Here is a 20,813-nt window from a genome sequence, read left to right as displayed (position 1 = left end):
TAATAGCCCCCGACAGACGACAGATAAACAGGACAAAAACTGACTCACACGGGGATTGATGGCAAGGAAAGCGGGTCTTCGATGGCCAGCGCAAGGTGCACCTTGTGCTCAGGGACAGGATAGCGCGGCCCAAAAGATGCAGGAGGTCTCTCAGCGCTCGGAGGTAGTGACTTCTCTTTCCAAGCTGGGGGCGCATCTGACGTCACGTCCGGTCAGTCGCTGCGTACATCCGGCGGGGAGTGACACGCCCTCGGCTCGTTAGCTCCGCCCCAGATGGAATCGGTCCGCCCTTCTTATTGGGTGCGGGGGGGTTACCAGGCTCCGCCCTTGACGAGGAGCTGACAGCCAGCCCCTTCGTGGTAACCCCGTCGGAGCGCATGGTCAATGGCGGCTAACCGAGCCGGTGTGAGGACGCACACTCCCCGCGCCGTCGCCGCGCCACCCCCCTCTGCTGTTGTAGTTGTTGTTGTTGTTGTATTGTAGTTTCTTCATGGGGAAGATGGGAGGAGGTAGGGGAAGGTCCTAAACTCACTACTGGTGCCATACAATCACATTCTGGTGCAACGAAGAGTCAGAATTAATGGAAACGAGTCCTTAACTGACATAGACTAAGAATAACTAGCAAGATGTCCTATAGTTGTCTACGTGAGATGCGGTGAACCTGGGTGCGACATTTAATGGGGGAAATAGGGGAAGGTCGGTTCTACAGAGTGTTGTTTACAGACAATGGGACTAGGGAATGGGGGATTGGGGATAGTTGGGGAGTATTGGGGAAATAGGGGAATATTTACAAGCGGATATGGAGGCCAAATTCCATATTCGCAACAATATATATATACACACATATATATATAGTTGCGGTTTTGAGTCTGTCAAGTGAGTTTAATAAAGGTTAATGTTTGCCCCCAATCGTTAGTCACACAAGCAACATGTAGCCTCGCGATAGTATAGTTATGTCTTAGTATTTGTGAGCTTAGTTCCCTTCCAGTGTTAATTCTGCGTTGAGTAGGAGCCAGGAGAATAGGCCCTACTTGCCACCGATTTCCCAGCCACCCTAGCCTCAATCCATTTTGTTAAGCATTGGTTGATCATTGGGCGAGTTAACACGAGGCAGGCCTAGGAAGGTCGGGGCGGAGTCGAGGGTGGAGTGACGGTAAGCACGAGCTGCCAATCGGAGCTCGAGGGTGGTGGCAGCGGCGTTGCGTCAGAGGGCGTGGTGAGAAGAGTCGGGTGAGTTCCAGAAGGTTCGGGGGGCGTAGCTATAAAACCCGCTGCGTGAAAGCCCTCAGAAGGACTTGCTGCGAGGGAGAGGAAGATAAGAGGGCTTACAGAGAAGGACTTGCTGCGTGAGAGAAAGATAAGAGGACTTCTGCCTGAGAGGACTTACAGAGGGAACTTGCGGTGAGAGGATTTACATCGGAGGACTTGTATGAAAGAACTTGATAAGCCGTGAAAGTTGATGAACTTGACAAACTTGCACGAGAACGCGTGCGCTAACCAGCTCGGAGTGTATTGAAGAAGAGGAGTTGGCCGCTACATATACGCGGGCGTAGTCAGACGCGCTTATAACGAATACGGCGCATTTGAGATGCTCGAGTGAACAAGGCTGAGTAACCGCCAGCCGCGCTAAAGTCCGCCCTCTGCCGTTCCGCCCGATCATCTGCTGGTACGAGAGACGCGCTACGAGCCCCTGCCTTCGCCTGCCACCATCTTCGCGGGACGTGTCGGGGACCGTGGAGAGCCGGACGGGAACCATCTCTGGACGCGTTGGGGAACACCTGCCCATCTGCAATACCCTGTGTGAGTGTGAGACAGGCCCGTTGCCCCAGGGATAAGTTAAGACTGCTTAAGGATTGCTCTGTGTCTCTTCGTCCTTGAACTGTATATACGTGTGGGAATAATTAAACCCATTTGTTCTTCCTTTCTTCCTGATTCGACCGTTTCTGTGGTTTCTCCATTTGACGAAGCGTGGCACGAATAAGATCGCTCCAATCGGGTTCCAACATCTGAATAACTGCGCGGACCACGTGTACGCAATCCGCTCGGCGTACTTAAACCACACGTGGTTCGTGCGAGGCTTGTTTCCTCGCTCCCAGGGCAGCGCGGGGAATTAGGTACGAGCGAAAAGTAGTCCCGAAACCCTACGCCGCGTGTGTTCGGGAGGGACATCATAAGTCTCGGTTCCACCAGGCCCAGTAAAGACGAGGGGATTAACCCCCCCTTGATAAGGGGAAGAAGGCCGGCATGGAGAACCGTAACAATTGGTGTCAGGAGTGGGATTGGACCCGGAGTGCGCTTCACGCACTTGAAATTGCGAGTCGACGAAATTTAGTTTTTATTTTAAAATCCAAAATTTAATTCATGCCATGGCTAGCCAAAGCGGTCGAATGCCGGTGGGGGTAGAAGAGGAGGTAGATGAGGAAGAATTACTGACCCAGGACCCACGGGAAGAACTGGGAGAAGAGGAGGACATTGATGAGGGACCGGCAGTAGGGGTAGAAAATGCCGGCGCCTCGCACGTGGCCGCGTCAGCCGAGCCCGCTGTGCGACCCGGGTGCAACATTGAATTATACCTAATTCAACTAATGGCAAAAATAGACGCCCAAAAGGATGATATGAAAGCTCAGGGTGAGCGATTGGAAAACAAATTGGACGCCTAGAGTGACAAATCCACCCGGGGAATAATTGGTGATCAATTGGAAGAGGTGAAAAAATTGGTGATCAATTGGAAGAGGTGAAAAAGGGGCTGGAAAACAAAATGGACACCCAAAGGAACGAATTGAAAAAAATGAGGGTGGCGTCGAAAAAGGAAACAAAAGAGATGGGGATTGGGGAAGGACATAAGCCGCAAGTTGAGCGAGGAGGTCGCAAAGGGACGCAACGAGGTAACGCGGTGCGAAGAACGTGGGGAGAGCGAGGTTGAGCAGGGCGCGGCTACATGGACCGAGGGAATAGAAATCGCGACTCGGGGTGTGGAAAAGCCGACGGCCGTCGAATTGGAAAAATTAATTTTATGCGCACCGGCGGTCGTCGAGGAAATAGAAGAAATAAAAGAAATAGTTGAAATTGGGGCCGAAGAGACGGCAGGGATAGAATCGGAAAATGAATCACGGGAGATAGAAATGGAACCTGAACAAAGTTTGCATTTGCACCGTGATGTCGGGCTTGCTAACCCCAGTAAAGGTTTGCAGGTGCTGGCGGAGAAGAGAATCCCCAAGGTGAGTAGGGGTGTGTATGGCGCGAAAGTGTTCGGCGGGAAAAGATTTTTGGCGTGCTTGGGATCGAGACGGAGCCCCGGCGCTCGTGGAAGGTCCGTGGTGCGATGTGTGAGGGTGACTGGCGCATGTGTGCGAGAGAAGTGTGCACCGGAGCGTGAGTGTATGTGGGAAGAGTGCGTCGAAGAAGAGTGTGTTACAGAGTGTGTGATGGCCGAGGAGAGTGAGAGAGAATGCACACCAGAGCGTGTTGTAGAGAGTGTGCAGGAGTGCACACCAGAGCGCGTGATTGGGTGTGTACCAGGAGAGTGCACACCCATGGACGTTACGGAGTACGTAACGAGCGCGTGTGTAACAGGAAAGTGTGCGGTAACGGAGTGCGTGAGTGGTATGAGTTCGCCAGGATGTGCGCGAGGGTGTGAGATAATGGTGTGTGCAAACGGTGTGAGTGCGCCTGGGTGGTGTGCACTTGAGTGTGTAACAGAAGAGTGTACACAGGAGAGTGCAGTAACGGAATGCAGGGAGTGTATTGGAGGCGCTGGAGCGCCTCGGTGTGCGAGAGAGGAATGGGTCGCGAATGGTGAGAACGCGGCTCGAGCATCGACGCAGACCGGGGTAGCGGTTAGCGTGACGTTTGGCCGACGTGAGCTCTCGGTGGGTTGTGTGCTTTGTGTGCTGCGGGAATTGGTGCCGCGGCGGGCTCACAAGGACCGGCGTGCACGGTTCGCGCCGGGCCCCGCCCTGTATGGGCCCCGCCCTGCCGGGCCCCGCCCTGTATATATATATATATATATATATATATATATATATATATATATATATATATATATATATATATATATATATATATATATTGTTGTGGATTTGAGAATTGCTGTGTTTTTTTTTTTTTGTTGTTATGTCATGAGAATTGTTGTAAATATCACCCTCCGCGTTGTGTGTGTGTAAAGGTCAAAGGTCGTCCTCCTTAGTTACTCCATATACATACACGTAGCCAATCATATACCCTCTTAAATAGTTATCTCCTTAGTCTTTGTAGTTTAAGGCTCTGTTCCCACTAGTTAACACTGCATTGCATCAAATTGAAATAAGATAGATTCCCTTTCATTCCCATTCCCAAAACCTCCATTTCCAACTGCGTCATTGTCATTCGCATTGCCAACTGCATTTGCCGCCATTACGGCGAGGTCATCTCAGAGAAGAAGGTGGGAGGAGTCAACCAAGCACCAGGAACAAGGCGTGGCTTTGCCAACGCCTCATCAAGGGGGCGGGATCGGTGAGCCCTCGCGACCAATCCAGGCCGAGGCGAGCTCACCGATGGGCGTTTCTAAAAGGCCGGCGGCTTGATCGCCACGCGCCTTAAAAAGGAAGTTGGGAGGGACTGCTTAAGGAGATGACCGAGATGAGATATGAGGAGATGAGTAAAGGAGCCACACGAGCAGTTCTGCAGAAGAGAGAACCCGTCACGCAACGCCCCCACGAGAGAGAAGGCAGATGAACCGGTGGAGAGCCCGCGGCGCATGAGGCGGAGGAATCCCTGAAAGAGCACGCGATGCAGCGGCACGCAGCAGCTTCAGCCACAGCAGCTTCGGGTTTCAACGGCAGTATCGACCGTGGCCGCGAAGGAAGGCGCCGTGCGAGACCGATCAAGAGGGCGGCGGCTGCTCCCTCCCGGCCTGACCGTGCTTCGGACCGAGCTGAATCTTCCTCTCCCTCCAGCCAATCCACTCTGCAATTCCCCATTCGTGTAAGTCTGATTGTTCGTCTGTCTTTCATGTTGTCTTGGGGTTTATAATTAAGACTGTATAGTTAAGTTAATAATTGCACTATGTCTCCTGCTCCTTCCATTGCCTTGTAAATCGCATTTCCTTTCCTTTCTGCTTAGTTGTGTGTAAATAGTAATAAATCCTGTTATTCCCTACTTTGTCTTCTTCTTCTTCATGCTCGTTCGGTCGCTTTAGAGGTTTCCACCATTGCACACCTGTGGCACGATTTGGCCAACGCATATGGATCGGGTTAGTCTTTGCCAAACGACTCGAACTTCGGGTTGCTAAAACCGCTCGGCAATTATAACATCTAAAACCGGGGTTCGAGCGGTACTTGCCTCCCTGTTCTGCGGCGGTACGGATAAAGGTATTTGGGATAAACCCTGGACCCATAACCCTGATCCGTTCCATCCCGCGGGAGAGCGGAACAAGTGCCAGGAGCGGAGACGGTCAGCTTAACAAGACAAGGGACTAACCACCTCTTGCTAAGGGGGAAGAGCCGCACACCGTATCCGTAACAATATATATATATATATACAGTCACGTGGAAAAGTAAGTACACCCCATGTAAAGTTTTGAATTTTTCAACATACAGCTATTTGATCTTCATTTCAACAATATTGATAGATAAAGGTGATATAATATAACAAATATCATGAAACATTTACATTTTGTAGTCCATTGTATAATTTAAATAAACATAAATGCAAATTTAGCATGTGGAAAAAGTAAGTACACCCCTCCATTTATAATGACTTCAAATACCGAAAATTAGAATCAGGTGCACCAGCTCAGGTGCAAATGATTAGAACATCTTAGAGAGGATCTTGGAGGAACCTGTCTTATTTAAACCTCAGACATTTAGTTTGACTTGCTGTTTGTTGTTGAAATGTGCGGCGTCACCATGCCTCGATCAAAAGAGCTCTCTGAGGCCTTCAGAAAGAAGGTTCTAGATGCCTACGAGTCTGGGAACGGATCTAAAAAGATCTCCAAACAATTTGAAATCAATCATTCGACTGTCCGGAAGATCATCTACAAGTGGAGAAGATTCCAAAGAACTGCCAACTTGTTCAGGCCAGGCCGCCCCAGCAAGTTCAGCCTGAGAGCAGACCGCAATATGCTGAAAGGAGTCTCTAAGAACCCCAGAATGTCATCACGGGGCCTTCAGGTAGCTCTTGCCACTGTTGATGTCAAAGTGCACGAGTCTACCATTAGAAAGAGGCTGCACAAATTTGATCTACGTGGGAGGTGTGCCAGGAGGAAACCTTTGCTGTCCAGAAAGAACATCAGGGCAAGACTAAAGTTTGCCAAGGAATACCCAGGCAAAGACCAGTACTTCTGGAACAATGTGCTCTGGACAGATGAGTCAAAGGTGGAGCTATTTGGCCACAGTACCAGAAGACATATTTGGCGAAAACCAAAGACAGCATTTGACCACAAGAACCTGATACCAACTGTAAAGCATGGTGGTGGAAATATTATGGTTTGGGGCAGCTTTTCTGCATCAGGGCCTGGGCAGCTCATGATCATAGAATCCACTATGAATTCTTCATTGCACCAGAAGGTGCTTGAGGATAATGTGAGGCCATCTGTCGGAAAGTTGAAGCTCAACCGAAGGTGGACCTTGCAACATGACAACGACCCTAAACATACCAGTAAATCCACCAAGGAATGGCTGAAAAGAAAGAAATGGAGGGTTCTGGAATGGCCAAGTCAAAGACCGGATCTAAATCCCATCGAGATGTTGTGGGGGGATTTGAAACGAGCTGTGCATGCAAGAAACCCCTCAAACATCGCACAGCTGAAAGAATTCTGCATGGAGGAGTGGGCAAAAATTTCTCCCAGTCGATGTCAGAGACTGGTAGACAGTTATAAGAAACGCCTACTTGAGGTTGTTTCTGCCAAAGGGGGCAATATCACCTATTAGAGCCAAGGGTGTATTTACTTTTTCCGCATGCGAAATTTGCATTTATGTTGATTTAAAATATACAATGGACTACAAAATGTAAATGTTTCATGATATTTGTTATATAATATCACCTTTATCTATCAATATTGTTGAAATGAAGATCAAATAGCTATATGTTGAAAAAGTCAAAACTTTACATTTGGTGTACTTACTTTTTCACGTGACTGTATATGTAAACTAGTATAAAACCACCAGGGGCAAAAATGACGGGTTGAAACGGTTTATTTGACGATGGAGCCACATGAGCGTGCCAAAGTCTGAAGTCTGGGCCTCGTGTCAGGTATGCTTTTATCTTCTTTATTAATTAGACATCCTCCAGAGGTAGGGACAATAGGGTAGGACATGGAATGTAGGGACAATGACAGGGAGATCAGGAGAAGTGGTGGAAGTATTGGTCAGAAGAAGAGTGGACATATGTTGTGTGCAGGAGACGAGATGGAAGGGAAGTGGTGTGAGAATGGTGAAGGGTAGGCAGGGACAGAAATACAAGTTTGTGTGGCAAGGGTGCCCAGAAGGTGTGAATGGTGTTGGTGTCCTGTTTTCTGAGGAGTTTGTAGACAGTGTGGTGAGTGTGACTAAAGTGAGTGAAAGGTTGATGATGGTGAAAATGATAATTGGAAAGCTCTTGGTGAACATCAACTCGGGATATGCTCCGCAGGTTGTTCGGAGCGATGAAGAGAAGGACAAGTTCTGGTGTGCTATAGAGAAGCTGATGGAAAACGTGAAAGATGAGGAAGTTGTTGTGGTAGGAGGAGACCTAAATGGACATGTGGGAAGGAGTATGGCTGGTTTTGAGGGAGTTCATGGGGGTTACGGATATGGTGTGAGAAATGGAGAAGGTGAAAGGATTTTGGAGTTTGCTGATGGAGCTGATTTGTTGATTTGTAATATTCAGTTCCAGAAAGAGGATAATAAGCTTGTTACATATACGTCAGGTAGGTCGACGACAACCGTTGACTACCTGCTGGTGCGTACGCGAGATAGGGGGCACCTCCGGGACACAAAGGTGATCCCGGGGGAGGAGGCTGTTTCACAGCACCACTTGGTTGTCTGCGACATAAGGGTGAAAGGTGCGAGGAGAGCTCGGCGGGTGAAGTACCAACCGAGAATGAAGGTGTGGAGGTTGAAAGAGGTGACAGTGAGGGAGGCATTAAAAGAGAGGCTGAATATGGTAGAGGATGATGTGGTTGAGCTTGAAAGTGGTTGGATGTCAATGAAAGATAGTCTGTTGGGAGCCGTTGGTGAGGTATGTGGATGGACAAAAGGTCCACCGAGGCACTCGGAAACATGGTGGTGGGATGATGAAGTTGGATAGAAGATTGATGAGAAGAGGAAGAATCAAGGAGTGGCAGAAGGCGAAGGGTATGGGGGCAGAAAAGGCAGAGCATGAAAGTTATAAGGCAGCCAAGAAGGCTGCAAAGAAAGAGGTAGCAAAGGCACAGGAGGCATGTAGGAAAAAGTTCGGAGAACGCTTGGATTTGGAAGAGTGTCAGAGAGCGGTGGAGGCAATTCAGGATTGCAAAGCAGACAGCGAAAGAGAGGTGTGATGTGATGGGGGTGAGTTGCTTGAAGGATGAAGTGGGACAAATCGTTGTGGACCCAGATGGAATTAAAGGAAGATGGAAGAGATGTGTGGAAATACTGTTGAATGCAGAGAATGAATGGGATGGCAACATAGAGAGTAACCCAGTTTTAGGACCGGCAGAGAAGATAACAGAGAAGGAAGTTGAGGAAGCGATAAAAGCAATGAAGAGTAGAAAAGCGGGAGGGCCAACGGGAGTTGTGGGGGATATGGTAAAGGCAGCGGGAAATTGGGGTGTGAAGAGAATGACAGAGATCTGTAATCTGGTGGTGAAAGAAGGCCGCATTCTTGTGCATTGGGAACTGAGTACCCTCGTCCCTCTTTACAAGGGGAAAGGTGACCCTGTGGAGTGTGGCTCGTATCGAGCGATAAAGTTATTGGAACATGGAATGAAGGTATTAGAAAGGGTGTTGGAGAGGAGGATAAGGAAGAAGGTGAAGATCGACGAAATGCAGTTTGGATTTATGCCAGGAAGAGGAACGACAGACGCGCGCTTTATTGTGAGGCAGTTGCAGGAGAACTATATGGAGAAGAGGAAGAAGTTGTTTCTTGGGTTTGTTGATCTGGATAAAGCATTCGATAGGGTTCCACGCGAAGTATTGACATGGGCATTGAGGAAGTTAGGAGTGGAGGAATGGTTGATCAGATTAGTGATGGCAATGTACAAAAGAGCGCGCACAGCTGTAAGGACGAAGTACGGGAACAGTGGTGAGTTTGAGGTGAAGGTGGGAGTGCATCAGGGGTCGGTACTAAGTCCACTATTTGTAGCTGTGATGGAGGTGCTGGCTCAGAACATAAAGGAGGGTTTACCGTGGGAGTTGTTGTATGCAGATGATCTGGTGTTGATTGCGGAAAGTATGGATGGACTGAAGGAAAAGATGAACAAGTGGAAGGAATGTATGGAGACAAAAGGCTGAAAGTGAATATCGGAAAGACGAAGGTGATGGCAAGTGGTAAAGCATGTGGTGAGGTGAAAAGAACTGGGAAGTGGCCCTGTGCTGTGTGCAGGAAGGGTGTCGGAGTGAACTCCATTCAATGTACAATGTGCGCTGAGTGGGTTCATCAAAAATGTAGTGGTCTGAGAGGGTCATTAACCAGTGTGGCAGCTACATTCAAATGTAAGGTGTGCACAGAGGGAGCTGCAGATGGAGGAAATGTTGAGTTGGATCTTGGAGACGATGTGAAGCTGGAAGGTGTGAAAACATTTTGCTACCTCGGAGACATGCTGAATGGAGAAGGTGGATCAGACTCGGCAACGGTTGCAAGAGTGATATGTGCATGGAAGAAGTTTCGGGAACTGAGTGGCATGCTGATGAGGAGGGGAGTGGCATTGAAGCTGAAGTGAAAGGTGTATGCTGCATGTGTGAGAAGTGTTATGATGGGAGCGAGACATGGGTAATGAATGTAGAGCAGCAACGAAGGCTGGAAAGGGTGGAAATGCGAATGGTTCGGTGGATGTGCGGAGTATCGTTGAGAGAAAGGAAGACAAATGATGAATTGCGAAAGATGATGGGAATAGAGCCTGTGATTGATGCTGTGAAGAGGAACAGGTTGAGATGGTTTGGTCATGTGTTGAGGAAGGATGAAAGTGACTGGTTGAGAAGAGTGATGGAAATGAATGTTGAAGGAAGTAGAGGACGGGGAAGACCGAGAAAGACTTGGCTGAAGATGGTTGAAGAAGAAATGCGGGCAAGGGGGTTAACAAGGAGAAATGCAGAAAATAGGGCAATATGGAGAATATTGTCATGGGGACCACAAGGCTAACCCCCGCTCTAGCAGGGAAAATGGCCTTAAAATGCATGTTGTTGTTGTTGTTGTTGTCTACAGAGGTAAATGAACACTCGGTGTACTCTGCATGCATTGCACATCACGTGCAGCGAATTTCACCTCCCTGTGCCTTGTATTTACTGTGATAAAAAGAAAAAAAAACCTTTCTGTACACTGATCTGGAGGCTCGGTTTGCAAGCCACCATCTACAATTCCAATGTAAGAGACATAATTAGTCTTCTTTTGGGTCTTCAGAGTCCTCGGGGTCTTTTGGGTCTTCAGGGTATTTTGTGTATTTTGGGTCTTCTGATTCCTTTGGGTCATTTCAGTCTTTTGAGTCCTCAAGGTCTTTTGGTTTCTCTCGGTCCTTTGGGTGATTTGAGTCTTTTGGGTCCTCTGGATCTTTGGGGTCCTTGTGTCGTTTTGGTCCTCTGTGGTCTTTTCTTTGGGTCATTGGGGTATTTAAGGGTCTTTGGGGTATTTTGGGTTTTAGGGGTAATTTGGGTCTTTGGGGTCTACTGGGTTCTCAGGGCCTTTAAGGGTCTTCAGTGTCTTTTGGATTGTTTGGGTCTTTAAGGGTCTTTGGGGTATTTTGGGTCTTCAGGGTCTTTTTGATATTTTCGGTCTTCAGGGTTTTTTTGGGGTCTTCGGGCTATTTAGAGTCTTCAGGGTATTTTGGGTATTCGGGGGTCTTTAAGGGTCTTTGAGGTATTTTGGGTCTTTGTGGTCTCTTGGGGTCTATTGGGTCTTCATGGGTCTTTGGGGATTTTTGGGTCTTCACGGTATTTTTGGTTTTTGTGGTTTTTAGGGTTTTTAAGGGTCTTGAGGTATTTTTGGTCTTCGGGGTCTTTTCAGTCTTTAACGGTCTTCAGGGTATTTTAGGCATTGGGGGTATTTTGGGTCTTTAATGGTCTTCGGGGTCTTTTCAGTCTTTAACGGTCTTCAGGGTCTTTTGGGTCTTCAGGGGTATTTTGGTTTGGGGTTCATCAGGTCTTCAGGGTCTTTTCGGTCGTTTGTATCTTTGGAGTCTTTTCAATCTTTGGAATCCTTGGGATCTTCTGGGTCCTTGGGGTCTTCTGGGTCCTTGTGCCTTTTGGATCTTCAGGGTCTTTCAGTGTCTTTGGAGTATTTTGAGTCTTCAGAATCCTTGGGCTCTTCTGGGTCCTTGGGGTATTTTGGGTCCTCAGGGTCATTTGGGTGTTTTGGATGCTTGGGGTCTTTTGGATCTTCTGGGTCCTTGGGGTATTTTGGGTGCTCTGAGTCTTTTTGGTCTTTTAATCGGTGGACACACAGTCGTGTTCAAAGATTGCCCATTAAAACCCCACTCAAATTCCTCCTAAAACACTATTCAAAGCCTTTAAAACATACCCTTATGAAGGTGGACAGACAAACCCACAAACACACATTGTATATCGAACTTTGTACGTTGAACATTGTAGATATAATAATATGAATTAATAATGTGGGCTGAGGCATATTGAATGACGTCGCGGCATCAAAGAGTGCCGTTCTCGTTCATCATACATTACTTGTGTCTAAGGATCATGCAAACAAGGTGTGATCCAAAATGCAATTTGCTCCAAAAATGTGTTTTTCATTTGCAGAACTGTGCATGTAACCAGCCTTCCTGAAGATTATGGCCCAAGAGAAATTTGCTTCTTGCAATCCAACCTCGAGTTCGAGCACAGCCAAAGTCAAATCAAACGAATGGTGTTGGAGTCTGGTTTGCATACTTGGCCCTGCCCAGCCGGTTTGTGAATTTTAAGTGTGTCATGTTTAATGAAAATTACTTGCACAAGTGCTTAGAACTGATTATTCCACTTGCCCCCAAATGGCATCACATTTTCACATTTTGATGACAATTTGTTGACAATATATATACACGTACTTTGGAGTGAAGGGGATCATTTGTATTTCTCCATAAAAATAAGTCATTTTTTTCTTCATAAAAGGCATGGATTTATGACATCACACCAGTGCAAGTGGGGTGGAGGGAGGGGAATACATTTTGTTCAAAAGATTATAGGATTGGTGAAAATGCTTTTTTTTGGCCTAACCTGATTACTATTCAAATCACAAGGGTTTTTTTTCACAAGCCAAACAGTTTGGACAAAGTTTGAATTTCTGAATGGCATGGTGCTATTGCAAGGGATGGTTGATCAAATATTGTTGTTGTTTTTTGCTGTATGAAACTTTAAAAAACCTCTGACCCATGTGGCATACCCATGGCAGCAATCAGCTGGGTCGCACTACCTGAAAATTCACTGGAGGTGAGCATCAGGGGAAACCGGCAAGGTGCTACCAAAAAGATCGCTGGGACAACACCAGCAAGGTATGCAAGAGCATCTCGCATGTTGTAACTTGATTTCACATTCAAGAAGTTTGCAGTCATAAGGAGGGGGAAAAAATTGAGCTTTGAACATTTTTCTGAAAAGTCAGACATTTTTTTTGTGCAAGAAAGAAGTGAAGTTTTCAGATTCTAAATTGAGTGTAAAAGCCAAATACGATAATTAAATATATGAGGAGAAAAATCAAATCCAAGACAAATCCTGCAATTGTAAGACTGGTTGATCGACAACTTACTTAAGGAGCAAGCTCTTTTTTCTACATTGATCTTTTGCTCATAGAGGAGATATAAACACGTAAATCACTTGTCAGACAAATGCATTATGAGACATCAGTGTACCTTTTATGTATTGTTGTGGAAATGTCTCTTCAGGGTTAATAATATTTAGTATAGAACAGTTATTTCCTTAAAGTTAAATTTATTTTATTTATTAGTTATTTCCTTGCTCTCATCTTGTCATTACCTGCTCTGTCTATGTAACATGGTGTGTCTGAGGCCTTAGTTGCTTAAGGCATAGGTTATTTAAGTATCTCCGTTTCAACGATGGTTTCGTGGGCGCATATATCGGTGGTGGGTTAAGCGTATTTTGCGGCATAGCCCGTAGTGCATTGCTGTCTAGTATGCGTCTGTCCATATGTCCCCACAAATGTACACCAATCAGAGCTGACGATCTGGTCACATGACAAGGGGACACATTTAGAAACCATTACAGTGGTTGTCCGGGGGTTCAGGATGTCGCAAAATCGGGGGGGTCGCGATGTCGCAAATGGAGTACTCGGACCTGCTTCCCAGCCGGTGACCCTGAAGCCGACAAGCCGCAGATAACTCCACAGCACGACGGTTCAGCAATTAAGCTCATGACCAAGCTCGCCCATCTGTGGCGCTTTGCTCTGCTGTTGCTTGTTTGTTGAAGAGATTCACACTCCCGGTCTGGGCCATTTCATGATGCGCTGGCTTGGATTTTCAGTGAGTTGTAATGTGGGTTTTGTGAGGTGCAGGGTTGTGTGTTGCAAAGCATGTCTGGATGCACTACAAAGAGGTGCGGAGAGGGAGGGTGACAGAGGGAGAGGGAGAGAGCGGATTTAGAAAGAGAATAATTTACAAAGGGGGTTCGAATCTGATACATAAACACAATGCATTTCTCTGTCCACTAATACAAGGGGAGAGGTAATTTAGCTAAGCAAAATTGCTACTAATATAACTGCACTAGGGAACCCTTATGTGTTAGATGTGTCTCCCCGAGGTCTTCCAAAACCGAGGCAGTATACATGGTGAGCAATGGACAAAGCAGCGGACATGGGATTTAAACCTAAAATACTGAGATGAGAATACCAAATACTATGCCGACAAATTATAATGAGCATTTGCATTTTCACATTGAAAGCCTGGAAATATAGAGGTGGACAGATGAAGATGACAACAAATACATATTTCTCCAAAGATTGTGTAATTACCTCCGCCACCGAAAGTGGATGGAGGTTATCTTCTCAACACTCTCCGTTTTTGTTTGCCTGCCTGTCTGTGAACAGGATATCTCAAAAAGTTGTGGACGGATCCGGCCAAAACTTGATGGACAGGTTGGATGTGTGACAAGAACGAATTGATTCGATTTTTGTGAAGATCCGAATACGGATACAGAAATTTTTTAAATCTCTGAGTGATTCTTCATCACTGAGTGATAGAGCCAAAATGATATATAGGATGATATTTCAAAAAGTTGTGGACGACATGACAAAACTAGGTGTACGAGTTGGGTAAGTGACAAGAACAAGCCAATTCGATTTTGGTTCAGGTGCAAATCCAGATCTGGCCTATCAGTGGGATACAAAATGTAAATTGTTCAGCTTGGCGGAGGTATGCTCTCTACCAAGTGCTGTTCTAGTTTAGAACTGCAAAAAGGTATTGTTACGGACGCGGTTAAAGATGTTATTTTACCGAGCGGTGGTGTTGCCGCGACCGAACAGTTATTCCCCGACTAGAACCCGATTCCACCCAAACGTTGGCCGTATCGCACCGCGGCTGCCCAATATGGAAAACTCTAAAGCGACCGAATGCAAAGAGGAAAACGAAGGCAAAGAAAGGTTTGGAAATACTACTAAATTTATTTACTATTCACACACATAAGCAAAAAGACAGCAGTCACGTTTATTTACAAGCACATGAGATGCAGGTGACACAGTGAAAATACTAGCTTATACAGACTTATTGTTACTACCCAGGGACAAGACAAAAGACAGACTACGAGCACACTTACACGGGGAATGATGATAGGACTGGCGGGAGATGGATGGATGGCTGGCGGGATAGGGAGGTCCAACTGGTCCTGCCCCGATCGACTCGTTGGGCAGCCGCCGCCCCTTCGCGGCCCTGCTCCAAACTGCCGTCCGGGCCTCACGCTGCTGTGGCTGCAGTTGCGGTGGCTCCAGCTGCAGTAAAATGCAGTTGCAGTGGCTCGATCTGCAGCTCAACTCTGGACTTCTCTTGCAGTTTCGGTGGCTCGATCTGCAGCTCAACTCTGGACTTCTCTCACAGTTTTGGTAAAAGCTCATCATCTCCCTTCTGCCGCTTGGGAAACGCCCTGCCGTGGGTTATATAGGCCCCACCCCTCAACCTTCGCGAACCTCCTCGATCTTTCTTTCCACACCCTCTCCAAGTCCAACCCCTTGTTCGTGGTTGGTTGAGTGGGGCTGACTCACTCCTCCCCTCTATGATGAGGTGGGGACCCGCCTTTCTTCCCCAACCCTGCCTCGTGGTCAATGGCGGATGAAGAGAAAACCACCCAAAATGCAGTTGGCAATGCGAATGGCAATTGACGAAAAGGGGGAATGGAGGTTTTTGGGAATGGGAATGAAGGGAATCTATCTCTTTCACTGGTGCAATGGAGTATTTCAATTAATGGGAGACACAGCCTTACCCTAAAACACATAATAAGATATAACTGTTGAACAGGGGTATTCTATGATTAGCTGTGGTGTGGATGCTTTATGGACTAATTATGGGACGCCCTTTGACCTTTACACAGCTCCGGAGGCAGGAGGCGCAGAATAATAATAACAATAATAATAATACACACAATCAAAAAAAATACAGTCCTCATATCCGCAACAGTATTAATAAAACCATATAAATGGAGAAAAACTTACACACTGTTCTCTCCCTGAAGAGAATGCCAAGCTTCTTTCCTGAAATAGGGCAGTGGGGCACACTCCAGAAGGGAGTTCATCTTATCACAGATTTCCGTGACTTCTCAATTCCAGTGTTCTTTAATGTGAGGGATACGAACCAATGTTTGTTCATATTTAATCGTATGCACTTCTTATTAGTCCCCTACCGGTGTACACCGGAGGGGACTATAGGTTTGCACTCCGTCCCTCCATCTGTCAGTCTGTCCGTCTGTCAGTCCGTCACGCAAAGAACAGTTTCCGGACTTTTTTTCTAAACTCTTAATGCTAATGATTTCAAACGTGGTGCATGGTTTCCTCATGATAAATTACAGATCAAGTTCGAACTTCATGACGTTTCGATCATTTTTGACAAAGTTATGGCACTTTGAACTTTGGTAATTTCCCCAACAGTTTTCCCGGACGACAGACTGCCGGTAGGGGACATGTATTGCAGCGCAATACTCAGAATGCTTGTTTTGTATGCAGCATACAGCTGCATGTAGCATCATTGCTGGAGGAGATTTTGGGGGTGGGGGGAGATGGCTGTGACTCTGACGCTGAGGCAATGCCCCCTGGAGGTTAGAGCAGGAGTTTTTAATTTGTTCAGGGTGTTGGCAATAACTCGCCGACTCTTCTTGAAAATCTTTGAATCTTCTCGTCAATCTCTTCAAGTAATCTTTGACGCCCCACCAACTATTGCCAGCAGATGTGATGCCTGGATTAACATCCATCCGAGGGACAACAGACCTATGGAACCTTGTAGATGTTTGAAATCAAAGTAATAACTTCAAAAAAAATTGTATCCTGCACACAATGGTGATAATCACGATTGTTAGCTTTTAGTTTGCTGATTATTAGCTTCAAAATGCAGCTTCTCTTTTTGTCTCCCGCCCCTCCAATAAGGACAGAGACGAGGGACATTAAAATGAGCTCTGTCAAACCGTCCGACCAACCGATCATCTGTCCATGTACAGTCACGTGAAAAAGTAAGTACACCCCATGTAAAGTTTTGACTTTTTCAACATATTTCAACATACAGCTATTTGATCTTCATTTCAACAATATTGAAAGATAAAGGTGATATAATATAACAAATATCATGAAACATTTACATTTTGTAGTCCATTGTATAATTTAAATAAACATAAATGCAAATTTCGCATGTGGAAAAAGTAAGTACACCCTTGGCTCTAATAGGTGGTATTGCCCCCTTTGGCAGAAACAACCTCAAATAGGCATTTCTTATAACTGTCTACCAGTCTCTGACATCGACTGGGAGAAATTTTTGCCCACTCCTCCATGCAGAATTCTTTCAGCTGTGCGATGTTTGAGGGGTTTCTAGCATGCACAGCTCGTTTCAAATCCCCCACAACATCTCGATGGGATTTAGATCCGGGCTTTGACTTGGCCATTCCAGAACCCTCAATTTCTTTCTTTTCAGCCATTCCTTGGTGGATTTACTGGTATGTTTAGGATCATTGTCATGTTGCAAGGTCCACCTTCGGTTGAGCTTCAACTTTCTGACAGATGGCCTCACATTATCCTCAAGCACCCTCTGGTACAATGAAGAATTCATAGTGGATTCTATTATGGTGAGCTGCCCAGGCCCTGATTCAGCAAAGCTGCCCCAAACCATAATATTTCCACCACCATGCTTTACAGTTGGTATCAGGTTCTTGTGGTCAAATGCTGTCTTTGGTTTTCGCCAAACATGTCTTCTGGTACTGTGGCCAAATAGCTCTACCTTTGACTCATCTGTCCAGAGCACATTGTTCCAGAAGTGCTGGTCTTTGCCTAGGTGTTCATTGGCAAACTTTAGTCTTGCCCTGATGTTCTTTCTGGACAGCAAAGGTTTCCTCCTGGCACACCTCCCATTTAGATCAAATTTGTGCAGCCTCTTTCTAATGGTAGACTCGTGCACTTTGACATCAACAGTGGCAAGAGCTACCTGTAGGTTCCGTGATGACATTCTGGGGTTCCTAGAGACTTCTTTCAGCATCTTGCGGTCTGCTCTCGGGCTGAACTTGCTGGGGCGGCCTGGCCTGAACAAGTTGGCAGCTGTTTGGAATCTTCTCCACTTGTACATGATCTTCCGTACAGTCAAATGATTGATTTCAAATTGTTTGGAGATCTTTTTAAAATCCCTTCCCAGACTCGTAGGCATCTATAACCTTCTTTCTGAGGCCTCAGAGAGCTCTTTTGATCTAGGCATGGTGATGCCGCACACTTCAACAACAAAGAGCAAACCAAACCTAATGTCTGAGGTTTAAATAAGACAGGTTCCTCCACGATCCTCTCTGACGATGTTCTAATCATTTGCAACTGAGCTGGTGCACCTGATTCTAATTTTAGGTATTTGAAGTAGTGATAAATGTAGGGGTGTACTTACTTTTTCCACATGCAAAATTTGCATTTATGTTTATTTAAATTATACAATGGACTACAAAATGTAAATGTTTCATGATATTTGTTATATTATATCACCTTTATCTATCAATATTGTTGAAATGAAGATCAAATAGCTGTATGTTGAAATATGTTGAAAAAGTCAAAACTTTACATGGGGTGTACTTACTTTTTCACGTGACTGTACTTTTGTGTACGCGGTATTTCAAAAACCGTTGAACATTTAGTTTGTGTATTGCAGATATCTATTGACATTACCTCAAGCTGATGAGATCACGGCTATGATTGGCTGCATTATGTTGCAAACATCTCGCTAATTTGGCTTGTGCATGATATTTGTGAGGCGCATCTTGCCTCGCTTCTTGTAATTAGTGTGCGCGCGCACGAGCATACGAGACAACCACCGTAAGGTGGGAGACCTAGAGTATTAGTTCCTTGTTTGCTTTTATACAACATTAGGAAGTATTTTCAAACTACCAAGTCAGCAACATCCTGAAGGAATAAAATATTATCATCTTAGACAAACGTTGCTAACCCATTATAACATCCGCAGGATGAGACATGTGTTCATCACATTTATGGAACTGAGAAACATTTAAGATTCTAAAAGTTTTTTCATAAAATGTTAAAATATTCAAAATGTTTGGAAAACTCATTTACTTCACCACAAAAACTTGTTCTGAAAATTAATTATTATATTGACTTTCACAGCATACTTATCGTCTATAATCATAAAGGATTGCTTCTCCTCTGATACACAAGGGCGGTTCAAGGTTTACGTTGAGTTTTTATTGTATTACATGGAAAAAGTAGAATGTCACTCGGTAGAGTGCATACCTCCGCCAGGTTGTACAGTTTATGTTTTGTATCCACCGATAGGCAAGATCTGCATCTGGATCTTAATCAAAATCTAATGGGTAAGTGACAATAACAGGCCTAACTCATCCACCAAGTTTAGTTATAACCCAACCAATCCACCAAATTTCATCCGAATCAGTCCATAACTTTGTGAGACATCTTGCTCACAGACAGACAGACGGACAAACACGGGTGGAAACATAACCTCCATCCACCTTTGGTGGCAGAGGTAATAATAATTCAATGTTGAAATTGTGTACAATGATATACAGGAAGTGACAGTTATACAGGAAGTGTACATCAACGCTGGTCAGAGCATTCTGGATAAAGCATATATGGTGGCCAACGGTCGCATGTGCTTTGAAAGTTGAAACGGATGTGTATCCCTAACATTATTTTTGGAGGAGTATATCAAACTAGCTGAAAAGCACAGCACACTGTCTGCACAGTTTATTGACACACGGCCTTCATGGAGTCGTGGCATAGAGTTGAAAAATGGCCATGAATTGGTTAGTGAGACCTTCAGCAATTCTCACATGCAACCAACTATTTTCACTCCAGAAAACATTAAATGTGTAGGAAAACTAATTAAATAGATAGCAGGATAGCTGCATGTGAAATTGCAGACTAATAGGATGTCAGTGTTGGAGGTGTGGAAACAATCATTCATTCTCATTTGTGATTTTAGAAGGATAGTGCAAGGTGGGTACCAAAGGACCTCACGTTTGATCAAAAGGCATTTCTCACACGTCCAATGTAACACATTTCCTGGAAAGCCACCAGAGGGAAGGAAATGATTTATAGAATATCATGACATTTGATTTAAGATGTTGATCAATAATTCCATGCCTGAGTGAAAGTGTGTCAGCATGGAACAGATGTATTATAGGTTGTCACAATCAAAAATATTGATGGTTAGGCCTTCAGCCAGAAAGCATATGGCAATAGTGTTTTGAGACCTTTAACATTTACATTCGTGTAATTTCTTGAATGCGAATTGGGAGGAGGTGAAACTTGAGGGCCAGACTTTATTGCACGATAATTCTTACAGCTCCCAGGGCACAGGGCCCCCTCGTACTACAGCCGAGATGGGTTGGGAAGTTATAATTCATCTCCCATACCATGCTTGACATCTTGTGGCCTTTGACGTTTATAAATGATGATGCCGTCAAAGTACATGGCTCAAAATGGCTGCGTACCTAGCTCACCAAAATATTTCCACACAGATGGCATCAACGTGCCAACCACATTGATGGGACGCATATATATATAGAACTTTGTCATAGTATCCTGGGAGATCCATGATTACCTTTTAAAAAACAGCCATTTTTGTTGGATTTATCTCATTGAACATCCCCTGATTGAGGTTTGCTATTTTGAAACTCTCCAGCTGTTGGGCCAGCAGGGCGGCACTTTTTGCAGAATTTAAAAAGCTCAAGAACACCCTACCAGATGAGCAACTTCCCAGCACCCTGCGGTAATTGCATTATTTTATTATGGTGCTACAAGACAATTCTGTTGTTTGGACCTCCTGATATTTGTGCCATTTGATTTGTGCCAACTTTTGACCTCTTGTTTTCCCTGTGCAGAGATGGAGGATGTTTGCTTCATACATATTACGATTACAAAATGGCTGCCAAAGCCTACCAGGGGGCATGGCAGAACGTGAAGGAGCAAGCCTTTCAAGCCTGGTCCAATGCAACTCGCACTTTTATGGAGTTTGAATAAGTAAGAATTTC

The 20,813-nt window shown here is 45.5% G+C and overlaps 1 protein-coding gene across 2 annotated transcripts in view; it reads left to right on the top strand.

The window, feature by feature from the left end:
• The window catches only part of LOC137430335 (tRNA-specific adenosine deaminase 1), a 56,711-nt gene that overhangs the window by 29,340 nt on the left and 6,558 nt on the right, over positions 1–20,813 (top strand). Inside the window, exons 6-9 of one of the 2 annotated variants that reach the window (XM_068121125.2) lie at positions 11,904–12,049; positions 12,532–12,631; positions 20,465–20,551; positions 20,664–20,802. In XM_068121125.2, the coding sequence (XP_067977226.1) occupies positions 11,904–12,049; positions 12,532–12,631; positions 20,465–20,551; positions 20,664–20,802 (472 nt within the window). The remainder of the gene's footprint in view (positions 1–11,903; positions 12,050–12,531; positions 12,632–20,464; positions 20,552–20,663; positions 20,803–20,813) is intronic. The other variant, XM_068121126.2, reaches the window with a different exon arrangement.

This window comes from Myxine glutinosa, chromosome 6 (genome assembly GCF_964187855.1).
Source record: "Myxine glutinosa chromosome 6, kmMyxGlut1.1, whole genome shotgun sequence".
NCBI lineage: Eukaryota > Metazoa > Chordata > Myxini > Myxiniformes > Myxinidae > Myxine > Myxine glutinosa.
Note: the sequence above shows the minus strand (reverse complement) of the source record. Positions and strands in the feature narration are given on the sequence as shown.